This window comes from Phyllostomus discolor, chromosome 12, assembly GCF_004126475.2.
Source record: "Phyllostomus discolor isolate MPI-MPIP mPhyDis1 chromosome 12, mPhyDis1.pri.v3, whole genome shotgun sequence".
Classification (NCBI taxonomy): domain Eukaryota; kingdom Metazoa; phylum Chordata; class Mammalia; order Chiroptera; family Phyllostomidae; genus Phyllostomus; species Phyllostomus discolor.
In genome coordinates this window covers 23,794,999-23,807,942 of record NC_040914.2, presented here as the reverse complement: position 1 = coordinate 23,807,942, position 12,944 = coordinate 23,794,999, and the positions used below count along the sequence as shown (strand labels likewise).

General features: G+C 39.6%; 1 protein-coding gene and 1 pseudogene across 1 annotated transcript; both read left to right on the top strand.

Moving 5' to 3' along the window:
* The first annotated feature begins 2,333 nt into the window (after positions 1-2,333).
* LOC114511753 lies at positions 2,334-2,474 on the top strand (annotated as a pseudogene).
* A 6,151-nt stretch (positions 2,475-8,625) lies between these two features.
* LOC114510654 (vomeronasal type-1 receptor 4-like) lies at positions 8,626-12,390 on the top strand. The gene is made up of 2 exons (XM_028529192.2): positions 8,626-8,892; positions 10,402-12,390. Exon 2 carries the CDS (start codon positions 10,449-10,451, stop codon positions 11,385-11,387), a length of 939 nt encoding a protein of 312 aa, XP_028384993.1. The 5' UTR covers positions 8,626-8,892; positions 10,402-10,448; the 3' UTR covers positions 11,388-12,390.
* Positions 12,391-12,944: the final 554 nt, after the last annotated feature.

Here is a 12,944-nt window from a genome sequence, read left to right as displayed (position 1 = left end):
GTTGGTTGCTCCCCCCACCCATTTAAGACATTTTCATTAGCTAGCTAGTAATCTGTGTGATGTTCCTTTGGAATGAGAGCCGAATCTTGAACAACGTGGGTTTGAACTGCCAGGGTCCAGTTATATACTGGAATCCGCAGTACGTTTGAGTTGCTTTCTTTTCCTTTCTTCCTTCAGATTTTACTTATTTGTTTCTTTAGAGAGAGGAGAAGGGAGGGAGAAAGGGAGAGAAACATGGACCGGTTGCCTCTGGTACGGCCAGCCAGATACGGAGCCCACAACCCAGGTATATGTTCAGACCAGGAATCGAACCGGTGACCTTGGCTTTGCAGAATGACTCTGGACCAGCTGAGCCCCACTGCTCAGGGCTGCGTTTGAATTTCTTTGGTGTAATGTGGTATAGGGTTGCTTCCTGCCTATTTTAAGTAACTGTTTTCAACGATTTAAGGTAAAAGCTTAGGGTGGTGTGGATCACTTTTATTTGGAAGCCAATATGTTTTCCTTTTAATAAATTGAAAACCGTTTAAGCCGAACGCTGTTTTTGCTGTTGGGTAGAGAGACACTGTGAGTCCAGCGAGGCGCCAGAATCTTGGTGGGGGATAGATATAAAGCAGTTGTTGAGGTAAGAATGTTCAAACTTGGAGATAATTTTTATAAAAATATAATTGAGCCAAACAGCATATGCTTGTAAGCAGGATCTGAACGGATTGAGAAAAAATGCTTCCGAGAGTGTCAGTCTGCAATTTTTATTATTCATTTGGAATTAAGAAGGGAAGGTAAGGAGGATTACTTGAAGGGAGAAAGCTCGGTGGGGATTGAATTACCAGAAAGTTAACAAGATTGTGTGATCTCTTGAGGGTGGTTATCCTTATTTCAGTGGTGTGTTAACCTATCAACAGATGCAGGGAAACAATGGACAGGGCTTGCTTAAGGCAAAGATAAATCTTTTACTAAAGTTAAATGCCTAGGGTGTGACTACCTACTGTGATCTGCTCAGTTAGGAATTTATGATTAAAATACTTTCCCCAGAACCCCCCCCCCTTTTTTTTTCCACACAGTGGTGTGATCGGGGAGTATCTATGGCCTAAACAATGAGAACGGGTTATTTAATTAATTGTGGACTGGATCTGTCTGCAAGGGGATAGAAACTGGAAGGTGAAATGCAAAATTTTGCTGGTGTGGAATGTTCAAATTTATTTTAGTTTTTAAATCTTCACCGGAGGATATGTTTACTGATTTTAGAGAGAGGGGAGGGGAGGGAGGGGAAGGGAGAGGAAGGGACATTGATGCGAAAGAGAAACATCAGTTGGTCACCTTGCATACCCTCCCCGACTGAGACTAGGGATCTAACCCACAACCTTTTGGTGAACCGGATAGTGCTCCAACCAACTGAGCCACCAGGCCAGGGTGTTAACTTTCAGGAAAAAAACTTTTTTTTTTTGAAGTTAAGTAATTTATTCAAGATCACACAGGAATGAAGCCAAAATTTCAAGATAGGTGATCTTATCCACTGTCTGTGCTCTGCCTAGGCAAGATGAACTCACTAGGGAATATCACCTGGTGCCATAAATATCCCCATCCTTGTAAACAACTCTACTTATTCTATGTTCAAAATGCAATCTTCTAATTATGATAATCCTTACCATATAGTTTTGCCTGCCCAAGTCATGTTGTCCAATCTTATGGATAGTTTTATTTCTTTTTTTAATATATTTTATTGATTATGCTATTACAGTTGTCCCATTTCCCCCTTCACTCCCCTCCACCCTGTACACCCTCTTCCATCCACGTTCCCCCCCTTTAGTTCATGTCCATGTGTCATACTTGTGAGTTCTTTAGCTTCTACATTTCCCGTACTATTCTTGCCCTGCCCCTATCTATTTTCAGCCTACATTCTGTGCTACTTATTCTCTATACCTTTTCCCTCTGTCTCCTCCTCCCACCCCCCTGCTGCTAGCCCTCCATGTGCTCTCCATTTCTATGGTTCTGTTCCTGTTCTAGTTGTTTACTTAGTTTCTTTTGGTTTTGCTTTAGGTGTGGTTGTTAATAATTGTGAGTTTGCTCTCCTTTTACTATACATGTCTTTTCTTTATCTTCTTTTCTTAGATAAGTCCCTTTAGCATTTCATAAAATAAGGGCTTGTTGATGATGAACTCCATCAGGAAAAAACTTTTGTTTTAATTTTTTAATTCAATAGTTTATTTATTTATATTTAGAAACAAAACTGATTATCGAATTTCAGGGTATTATTTTGCATATGGATATCATTATTGCTTTCTAGAGTTATACTTTTAATGCATAAGCATAAATAAAAAAATTAAAAATATTTATGCATCGCTTCCTGGATTTTTGGCTAAGATCAAGTGTAGTATCTGTTCTTCATTAGGTCAAAAACATTTATACATCTCTGGCTGGTGTGGCTCAGTGGATTGAGTGCCAGCCTGTAAACCAAAAGGTTGCTCATTTGATTCCCAATTAGGGCACTTGCCTGGGTTGCAGACCAGGTCCCCAGCAGGGGGCACACAAGGGGCAACCACACATTGATGCTTCTCTCCCTCTCTTTCCCCCTTCCCCTCTATCTAAAAATAAATTTTAAAAAATTAAAATAAAAACACGTATACAGATACAGAATTAGTACTACCCATTATAATGTGCATCCTTATTTTTCCCTCAAAAATTGGGCAAAAAAGGATGCATTATACATGGCAAAATACAGTATCTTAATTAAAAGAAAACATTGTGTAATACAAAGGCATGAAAACAGAAGGAGAATATAATTCATATTAATGAAGAAATGGTCCCAATTCTTATAAGCAAAAATCTTTCCTGTCTGACAGCTGCTACTAAAGCTACACCCTAAAGCTTTTAAAATGTCAGTGTAATAGGAATCCAAAGAGAAAATATTACAAGACATATTTGAACTTGACAAGCACTGAAGTCCATAGGTGTTTTAAAATTTTATTTTTAAATTTAATGTATTGAGTAGACATTGGCTAACAACAATATATGAGTTTCAAGTGTACATTTCTGATACTCCACTGTATGTTCACCACCCAGAGTCTAGTCTTCTTCTGTCACCATATAGTTGACCTCTTAGCTCTCTTCATGCTTCCCCCACCCCATTTCCTCTGGTAACCACTATACTGTTGTCTGTGTTATGAGTTTGTTTTGTTCGTTCTTGTTGCTTTCTATTTTGTATCCCACATATGAGTGAAATTATATGGTTCTTGTCCTTTTTCGTCTGGAAGTCGATAGGATTTTCGAAGTGGTCATATGGGGTGGTGCATCTCAAAAGTGCTGATGCCAACCACATAGAGTGATTCCATCAGAATCTCTGGTCATTTTTTAAACTCCCATTTGAGAAATAACACTTAGACTGCCTTAAAGAAGATTCAGTTAAGGATTAAGCTTGTTTCTTGTGGAAATCACTTGAGTGTAACTGGTGGTGCATAGGAAGACACAGGACACCCCTCTCAGTCTAGGACCATATATTGTCCACACAGAAATGTGAAAGTCTGTTCTATCAGGTTGCTTATGCCTGCATCAGGAGCTCTAGATGATCCAGAGAATAGGGAACTCTGAGTGCTAGTATGAGAATGCCTATCTTCTTGCTTCCACGTAAGAGGGCATCTGCAGGGGATTACCTCCTTCTATGGTGTGGGTTAACCTGTTACTGAGGGAGAGGGCATGGGGACAGAGTAGAGGTTTCTCTGTGTTGGGGGGCAGTTTGAGGCCTGTCCAAGTTGTTTCTCCTGACTTTGTCCTTCACACCTAAGAGTGACCTGTTAGCATTCCCAAAAACTTAGGAAGATGGCATTCCTTTCAAATGCCATCTTTCATATAACTTGATAGCTGGTCATTTAATCCAAAACTCATGACTCTGTCTGGGTAGCTCAATGGGTTAGAGTATTGTCGCCATACACCAAGGTTGCAGGTTCAGTCTGTGGTCAGGGCACAGACAGGAACCAATGAATGTAAAAGTGAGTAGAACAAGTTGATATTTCTCTCTCTCTCTCCTCTCTTTCGCTCCCTTCCTCTCTTTAAAATCAATAAAAATAGAACTCATCACCTTCAGCACTTTCATTTCTCTCAGCCATTTATCCAAGTCAACAGAAAACACTTTGGATATCCTTTTATTATGTATCTTGTTGAAACTTCCTAATATTTTCCCTAATCTATTCCAGTAGCTTCCTAATGGATCTCTTTCTTTTGCAAGCTTCACTTCACTTGTCAGTCATAGAGAAGCCTTTTATAAATACAAACTTCACATTGTCACTTCCCTGCTTAATCCTCCCCACCCCAACCCATGGTCTCTGACTGCTCTTTGTTCGAAATCCAGATGTGTTACCAAAGCAGCTTTCTATAATCTGGTCCATGACCACCTGCCAGTTTTCTCCCCACTCATTTCCTTTCCATGCACACACACTCCTGTCTCACACAATATATTTCTGTTCTTCCATCACACAGTTGTCCTTCTTCTTGGCAGGGGCTTTACATAGCTCTGACTTACGTTTTTTAAAAATATTTTCTTTTCTTTATTTATTTTTAGAGAGAGGGGGAGGGAGAAAGAGAAGGAGAGAAAACATCAGTCTGTGGTTGCCTCTCCTGTGGCCCACACTGGGGACCTGGGTTTCCCAGGCATGTGCCCTGACTGGGAATTGAACCAGCGACCCTTTGATTCTCAAGCCAGCACTCAATCCACTGAGCCACACCAGCCAGGGACCTAACTTATGTTTGTAATGACCAGCTACTTCCTCTTGCCAGTGGCTAACTCTGGTTCATTTGTCTTGTTTCCGTTCCAGTATTGTCTCCTAACAGAGACTATAAAGCGTATGTTTATGCATGCCCTTAGGTACCCCATGAGGACCACCACCTGGTCATTCTTATAAAATTTATTTGTAGATTTTTCATTTTTGTTTTATCTGTTGGCAGTTGTAGCCTATGCTCCATCATAACCAGTGAATGTTGATTGTCCATATGAAGACCTGTCATCTCTATGCTAATGTCATAGTCTATTAATTTTGGGGTAGTATCTGTTTCCCTCAATTCTTCTTTGTTTCCAGGTATATAATTTTGTCATGTATACAAAGAGAGAGTCTTAACACCTGTTTCCAATTCTTATGACATTTGAAATTGCCTTGGCTATACTTCCAATACAATGTTAACTAAATGTAACCGGCAATCTTGTGCTACTTGATGTTGTTTCTGACCTTAGTAGGACTTTTCTTTAGTTCCTCCCTATCAGCAGGATAAAGACTCTGTTTTGTTAGGTTACAAAAGATCCATAAGCTTCTAATTTTTAAAGATTTCCATTTAACATGAGTACATGTTGAATTCTGCCAAATAGGGGTCTTTACTTTTATGAACATTGTCATAAGGTTTTCGTATTTAGAAATATGATGAACTACATCACTACAGTCACTCTTGAGTTCTAAAAATAAACTGCACTTGGTCATCATTTATTTATTTACTTAAAATATTTTATTGATTATGCTATTACAGTTGTTCCGTTTCCCCCCTTCACTCCCCTCCACCCTGCACACACTCTCCCACCTGCATTCCCCCTCTTTAGCTTCTACATTCCCCATACTATTCTTACCCTCCCCCTGTCTATTTTCTACCTACCATCTATGCTACTTATTCTCTGTACCTTTCCCCCTCTCTCCTCCTCCCACTCCCCTGTTGCTAACCCTCCATGTGATCTCAATTTCTGTGGTTCTGTTCCTATTCTAGTTGTTTGCTTAGTTTGTTTTTGTTTTAGGTGTGGATGCTTATAATTGTAAGTTTGCTGTCATTTTACTGTTCATAGTTTTTGATATTCTTTTTCTTAGATAAGTCCCTTTAACATTTCATAAAATAGCCTTGGCTGGCGTAGTTCAGTGGATTGAGCACGGGCTGTGAACCAAAGTGTCGCAGGTTCGATTCCCAGTCAGGGTACATGCCTGGGTTGCAGGCCATGACCCCCAGCAACCGCACATTGATGTCTCTCTCTGTCTTTCTCCTTCCCTTCCCTCTCTATAAAGAATGAAAGAAAGAAAGAAAGAAAGAAAGAAAGAGAGAGAGAGAGAGAGAGAGAGAGAGAGAGAGAGAGAGAGAGAGAGAAAGAAAGAAAGAAAGAAAGAAAGAAAGAAAATCTTAAAAAAACATTTCATAAATGTTTTTTATGAACATTTCATAAAAATGTGAAATGTTCACATTTCACATTTGTGAACATGTGAAGCACTTTATCTGGGAAGCACTTTATCTGCCCTTCCATTCTAAGTGGAAGCTTTGCTGGACAGAGTAATCTCGGATATAGGTCCTTGCCTTTCATCACTTGGAATACTTCTTTCCAGCCCCTTCTTGCCTGCAAGGTCTCTTTTGAGAAATCAGCTGACAGTCTGATGGGAATTCATTTGTAGGTTACTGTCTCCTTACCTCTTGCTGCTTCTAGGACTCTCTCCTTCATTTTAATCTTGGGTAATGTAATTATGATGTGCCTTGGTGTATTTCTCCTTGGGTCCAACTTCTTTGGGACTCTGAGCTTCCTGGACTTTCTGGAAGTCTATTTTCTTTGCCAGATTGGGGAAGTTCTCCTTTATTATTTGTTCAAATAAGTTTTCCACTTGTTGCTCTTCCTCTTCTCCTTCTGGTACCCCTATAATTCGGATGTGGGAACGTTTGAAGATGTTCTGGAGGTTCCTAAGCTTCTCCTAATTTTTTGAATTCTTATTTCTTCATTTTTTTTCTGTTTGGTTGTTTCTTTCTTCCTTCTGGTCCACTCTATTGATTTGAGTCCCAGTTTCCTTCCCATCACTACTGGTTCCCTATGCATTTTCCTTCATTTCACTTAGCGTAGCTTTCATTTTATCATCTAATTTGCAACCAAATTCAACCAATTCTGTGAGCATCCTGATCACCAGTGTTTTGAACTGTGCATTTGATAGGTTGGCTATCTCTTCATTGCTTTGTTGTATTTTTTCTGGAATGTTGATCTGTTCTTTCATTTGGGCCATTTTTTACTTTTTTTTTTTTTTGTCTTGTTGTTCCTGTTACATATGAGGGGCAGAGCCTTAGGTGTTCACCAGGGTGGGGCAACCCAGCCTCTGGGTTGTGACACTGTATGTGGGGGCAGCGTCTGAGAAGGAACAATGGCACTTGCTCCACTCTCTGCTGGATTTCAGTCCCTTCCACCACTTCCCCCAAGCAAACTGGGCCTTTCCGGTGCTGATTCCTGTGTAGGTGGGTTTGTGTACATTCTAGGACCCTGTGGGTCTCTCCAGTGAACTTTCCCGTGAGTCTGGGAGTATCTCCCTGCGTCTCAACTCCCAAAGGTGTTTTCAGTCGATGTTTGAGGCTTTATTTGCCCACTCTGCGGCCCTGGGTTGTGTGGTCTGTCTCACTGCCCATTTTCACCTGGTTTATCTGCACGTGAATGTGGGACCACCTGGTCTACCAGCCACCTTGTGCACAGTGCCTTGCTTCACAATCGCTGCCTCGCTGGGTCTGCCCATTGCCACCCTGCACCCAGGGTCTGCCAGCCGCCACCTGCATACCCAGAGTTTGTCAGCTGCTGCCTTGCATGCCTGGTGCCACCGCTTTTTTTGCCAAGACACCTCTATGCCTGGCCGCTCGATTCCCTCTACCTACCGGTCTGGATGAATGTGTCTATTTTAACTCCTTGGTTGTTGGACTTCCATACAGTTCAATATTCTGTCAGTTCTGGTTGTTATTTTGTTCCTAAATTGTTGTCCTTATTTTGGTTGTGCGAGGATGTGTAGTGTGTCTCCCTATGCCTCTGTCTTGGCTGGAAGTCCCCCTTTTTAAATTTTTTAGTGGGCTGTTGCAATATACTTGCTACTTTAATTTTACATCTTTGCATCTATAGGGAGAGATGAGGTTTTCTGTTGTATTCTATTTGGTACAGTTTTGAAGATTTCAGTGTCTGTGTTCAATTTAATGTCATTTGGAGATTTTACCTCCTCTTCAATTCTTTTCAGTTGGGCAGGTAGCATGGCCTTATCCAATATTTAAAATAGTGATAGAATTTTCATGTTAAGCCATCTCCATATTGGTGCTTTGAATTGTGTAGGACATTTTTATAAACTTCTCTCTTCCTTCTGTAGATATTTTCCTGTTTAGACTTCCTATCTCTATTGGGATCAATATTAGTAAAGTATATTTTTCTGGAAAACTTTCATACTGTCACAATTTTCTAACTTTGCTTTGGGTTTATGCAATTTTTTCCACTGATTTCAATAATCAATTATTGACATCATATTCTTTTCATTACTGTTACTAAATTGAAAATCCCACTAAATTGAAAATCCCACTGAGCAGCTTTGATTGAGTCCATTTCTCTGCATGTAACATGAAATATGGGGCAGCTCAGGAGTCCAAAGATTGATAAAGAATTATAATTTGGGTAGAAAAACTTCTCAGGGAAGTAGATAGTCAGCAAGGCAAACATGCTACACTGCCAGTCCCTCATGGGCAGAACCCCAGCATTTCCTGCCCTGTCATCGGAGACTCTGGAATCATGGAAAACAGGCATCATGGAAAACAAAGTGTGTCTCCTAATGTCTTCAGCCTCTTGGTAGATACTCACTAAATACTTGTAATTGTTTCCCATAACTGGTAATTGGAACAAAGTTTTCAAAAAATATTCTCAACTCCCAAGCCTATCAGTGTCAGTGCTGCTACAGATGAAGTGATAATTGCAGAACTGAGGGGGAGGGGAGGTCACCGATTCACAACTTATATCTTGGAGTTTGGCTGTCTCCCTACTACATGTACTGACAGCTGACTTCACCATCAGCCAGTGTGCAGGGAGCAGGAAGAAGTCGGTGGGTTTTCTCTTTATCAATCTGAGAGGTAGAGACTGTAAGGGAAGGCGTTGTATCAGGAGTCCAGGTAAGTGAATATACTGGACAAAGGGATCTTGTGTGAGTGAAACTGGTCCTGCTCCAAAGCCACAAAGACAGGGAAAAAAATTCTGACTCTTGAGCTGAGCTGGTAAAGAGAGATGGGTCCTAGAACTGCACCAGTTCTTGATGGCTCCTGATGTGATAGTGTGGTCCTCACTCACAGTCCTGGTTGTTTAATCCGGCAATCATGAATCTAATTTTTAATGTGCTTAAGGGCTGGAGTTCTGGAGCTAGTCTGTATTCAGCCTAATTTACAGGAATCATAGACTTAATTTTTAGGTTTCTAGAGGTGCACCTGTAATATCTGGATGCTTTTCAATCTATAGGAATCATCAGACCCAGTGTAGAAAGTGTGTTTCAGGGCAGTTACTGAAATAAAAATGTTTCTTCTTACTTTGGGTGTATAATTTGAAAAACATGTTTAATAATTTTGTATATGTTTCCTGTGGAGAACACTTTCACTACTTAAATAAGCAGCATTTAAAATATAACTTTAAAATTTTCAGACAGTATTTTCAGGTTCAAATATACATTTTGATATTTCTGTTGCTCTTAAATATTATAATACCAATCCAACACATGTATGTCATTTACACAATACACAAGTGTTTTGCCTTAACATTACATTTTGCATATGTGCCTTGTATGTTAATATATTTCACAGAAATCTTGCCTTACTGCTAAGAATCTTATTTCACTCAGTTATTAAGTATGTACATTACCTGAAATTATTAATCATCTTGTTTCTACAATACATTTGTCAGGTATCAGTGTTTCTTCTTCCATAGTTTCCTTGACTCATGTAATTGAGTTTTTTCCCTGGAATAAAGTAAATGAGTCTTTCTGTTGCACTCCTAATATTGCACCATTCTTGCATTCATTACATCCAACCTGTCAGGGGCAGGGACCTACAGTTTATTCTCAGCCAGTGCATCTATGTTATATGAAGATCTCTAAAGCTTTATTCAAAGTTTCTATTTACCTATAGGATAAGTCTTCATAATAAAAATAGTCAACATTTGATGTTACAAAACTTTAAAAATAAAATACCACCAATAGAAATCAAAATGACACAATTGAAAAACAATTGGTTTCTTTGAAGAGCACAGGTAACTGGTATGTTAGTGTATTATGGATTAAATGCACTTTGTTAGCAGCACAGCCTGGGTCAAATCCTCAATCTTATTCTCACCAGGCTGTGAATTTAGATGAAATTCTTATCTTCTGTGTGTTGATGGGGTCCTCACCTTTATGAGAAATGCAGTAGTGTCTGCATCTTGAACTTGTGAGGGATAAAGAAGTTATTTCATGTGTGGTCTCAGTAGCAGCAATTAATCTTTTGAAAGTGTGCTTTAATGTTTATACATTTAACTCTTGGAAGCCTCTAAATGACAGAAGAACTAACTCGGTATCTCATGGGAACTGTTGATAAGTGTAAAATATTGGGATTTAGCTGACATCATACATGTGGCTTATGCCTCATATTCCCATGCAGGGTCCTCTAGTTCAGAAGACAAAGACCAGTCCCTGACAACACAAGGCATGGCCACTAGATATTTGGCCATAGGAATGACCTTTTCCCTACAGACTATTGGAATCCTGGGGAATTTCTCTCTGCTTTCCCATAATTTCTTCATTTACTTCACTGGGTACAGGCTGAGGCCCATACATTTGATTGTCAACAACCTGCTTGTGGCCAATGCCTTGGTTCTGATCTCTAATGGAATTCATGTTACAATGATATATTTTGGGTGGTACCACCATCTCAGTGATTTTGGATGTAGATTTTTCCCCTATTTACGTGGCATTGGCAGGGGTGTGTCCATTGGCACCACCTGCCTCCTGAGTGTCTTCCAGGCCATCACCATCAGCCCCACAAACTCCAGGTTGGCAGGGTTTAAACAAAAAGCTCCCAAGTACATTGTCCCTTTAATTTTATTGTGGTGGGTCCTGCAGATGCTGGTAAATGTAGTTATTCCTTTATTTATGTCGGGCAATTTGAGCAACAAAAACATAACAAAGAGGAAAAATTGGGGATTCTGTTCCACTCTTTATACTGATGAAACCACAGACTCATTATTTGCAGCATTGTTAGCATCCCCTGATGTTGTATGTTTTGTACTCATGCTCTGGGCCAGTGGCTCCATGGTCTTCATCCTGTACAGACACAAGCAGAGGGTCCGACACATTCATGTAACTCCTATCTCCTCCCAATCCTCCCCCGAGTACAGAGCTACCAAAAACATCTTTCTCCTGGTGAGCACCTTTGTCTTTTTTAACACACTTTCCTCCATTTTTCTTATTGCTGTGATTGTTTTTAGTAATACCAGCTTGTTTCTCCCTGGTATCAATGCATTAATTGTTATGTGTTTCCCAACTTTCATTCCCTTCTTGATGATGACCCAGGATTCCACTGTCTCCAAGTTCAGCTTTGCCTGGATAAGGAATGTAAAATCTCCTAATCTTATGAGAAATATGTAAAGTGTATGTATTTTAATTTAATGTACCTTAAATCATTAGTCCATTAAATTGTATGTAAGTTTGGTGTATCACACTAAATTCTGCAGAAATGAGCAAGACATGGAAGCCTAAGAAAACTTAAATGAATGAGGATCACCCTTGGCTGGTCCCTGCTGAAGATGAAGACAGCAGTGCTGGAAGGAAATTCAGTCCATGAGGAAAGCTTGTGGCAGCCTGTTATGATCTTGTGCATGACACCCTGGAGAGGCAGTGGTCTGTTTATTTCAAATAATGCTATTCTGAAGGTAGATGAGCATATTTGACACATTTTCAAGTAGAAATGGCCAGATTTAACTGGAGTGGGGCATAGGGGAACATAAAGTTACATTTTAGCTCATTTGAGCTACATCATGGGAGTGTGACAATTTTGAAAAGACGTGAATTGCACTGAATTGGGACTTATAGGAGGCAGATATTTCCCTTTTGTGAAAAGGATTTGGCATGTTGGTAAAAAGGTCTGGAGGCGCACACTCTTGTCTCTAAAGTGATGACATTAATTCATGGTAGGAACTTCCATTAAATCTGTGGCAGTGCAATGAGGGGCATTTGAAAGGCAGACAGAAATGCCTTCTGTGTATTGGAGTTTGTGTTCCATTGTTCTGCAAAGAGCCAAGTGGGTATTTCCTTAATTTTAGATGTTTTGTATAGTTTTCTCTGCATTTACTTTCAAAGCTGATACAAAGTATTGATAATCCAACAATTTGAAAAAGGAATTATTTTGACCTAATATATTGAACCTTGTACCACAATAAAAATCCATATTTTCAGCTGATGGGAGACCCTTCAATATTTACTCTAAGTTACATCACAATGGAATAAGAGGAAAAAAGATGTATAGAAACATACATACGTACAATTGTATGTGCCCATATTTATGTTTGTGTGGTCAGTGTATACATATGTGTGTATGTGTCTGCCTATGGTCTGTGTGTGGGTATATCTGCATTTGGACTGTATGTATGTCTATATAGTCAGTCAATATATTAGAAAATTTATATTAAGAATAATTTAGAATTGTACTAATTATAACAACAAATATTAAAGTGCTTGTTACTTGATGTGTTTATTGCTATTATAGTTTTTTTTAAAATTATAAATATAGCCCTGGCTAGTGTGGCTCGGTGAATTGAGTGCCAGCCTGTGTACCAAAAAGTTGCCAGTTCAATTCCTGGTCAGGGCGCATGCCAGGGTTGTGGACCAGGTTCCCAGTTGGGGTTGTGCAAGAAGCAACCAATTGATATTTCTCTCATACATTGATGTTTCTCTCCCTCTCTTTCTTCCTTCCTTCCCCTCTCTCTAAAAATAAATAAGTAAAATCTTTAAAAGAAATTATGAATACAGATATTTGGACTAATTTTAGTCTTTTTCCTCTTTTCTTTTTTTTCTTTATTTTTTATTGTTGGCACTATTACAGGTATACCCATCCCCCCCAATACGCCCCCTGGCTCTGCCTACCTCCACCCAATCCTCACCCCCCCTCCCCTCTGCCTAATTGTTAAAATTACATAACATGTATTT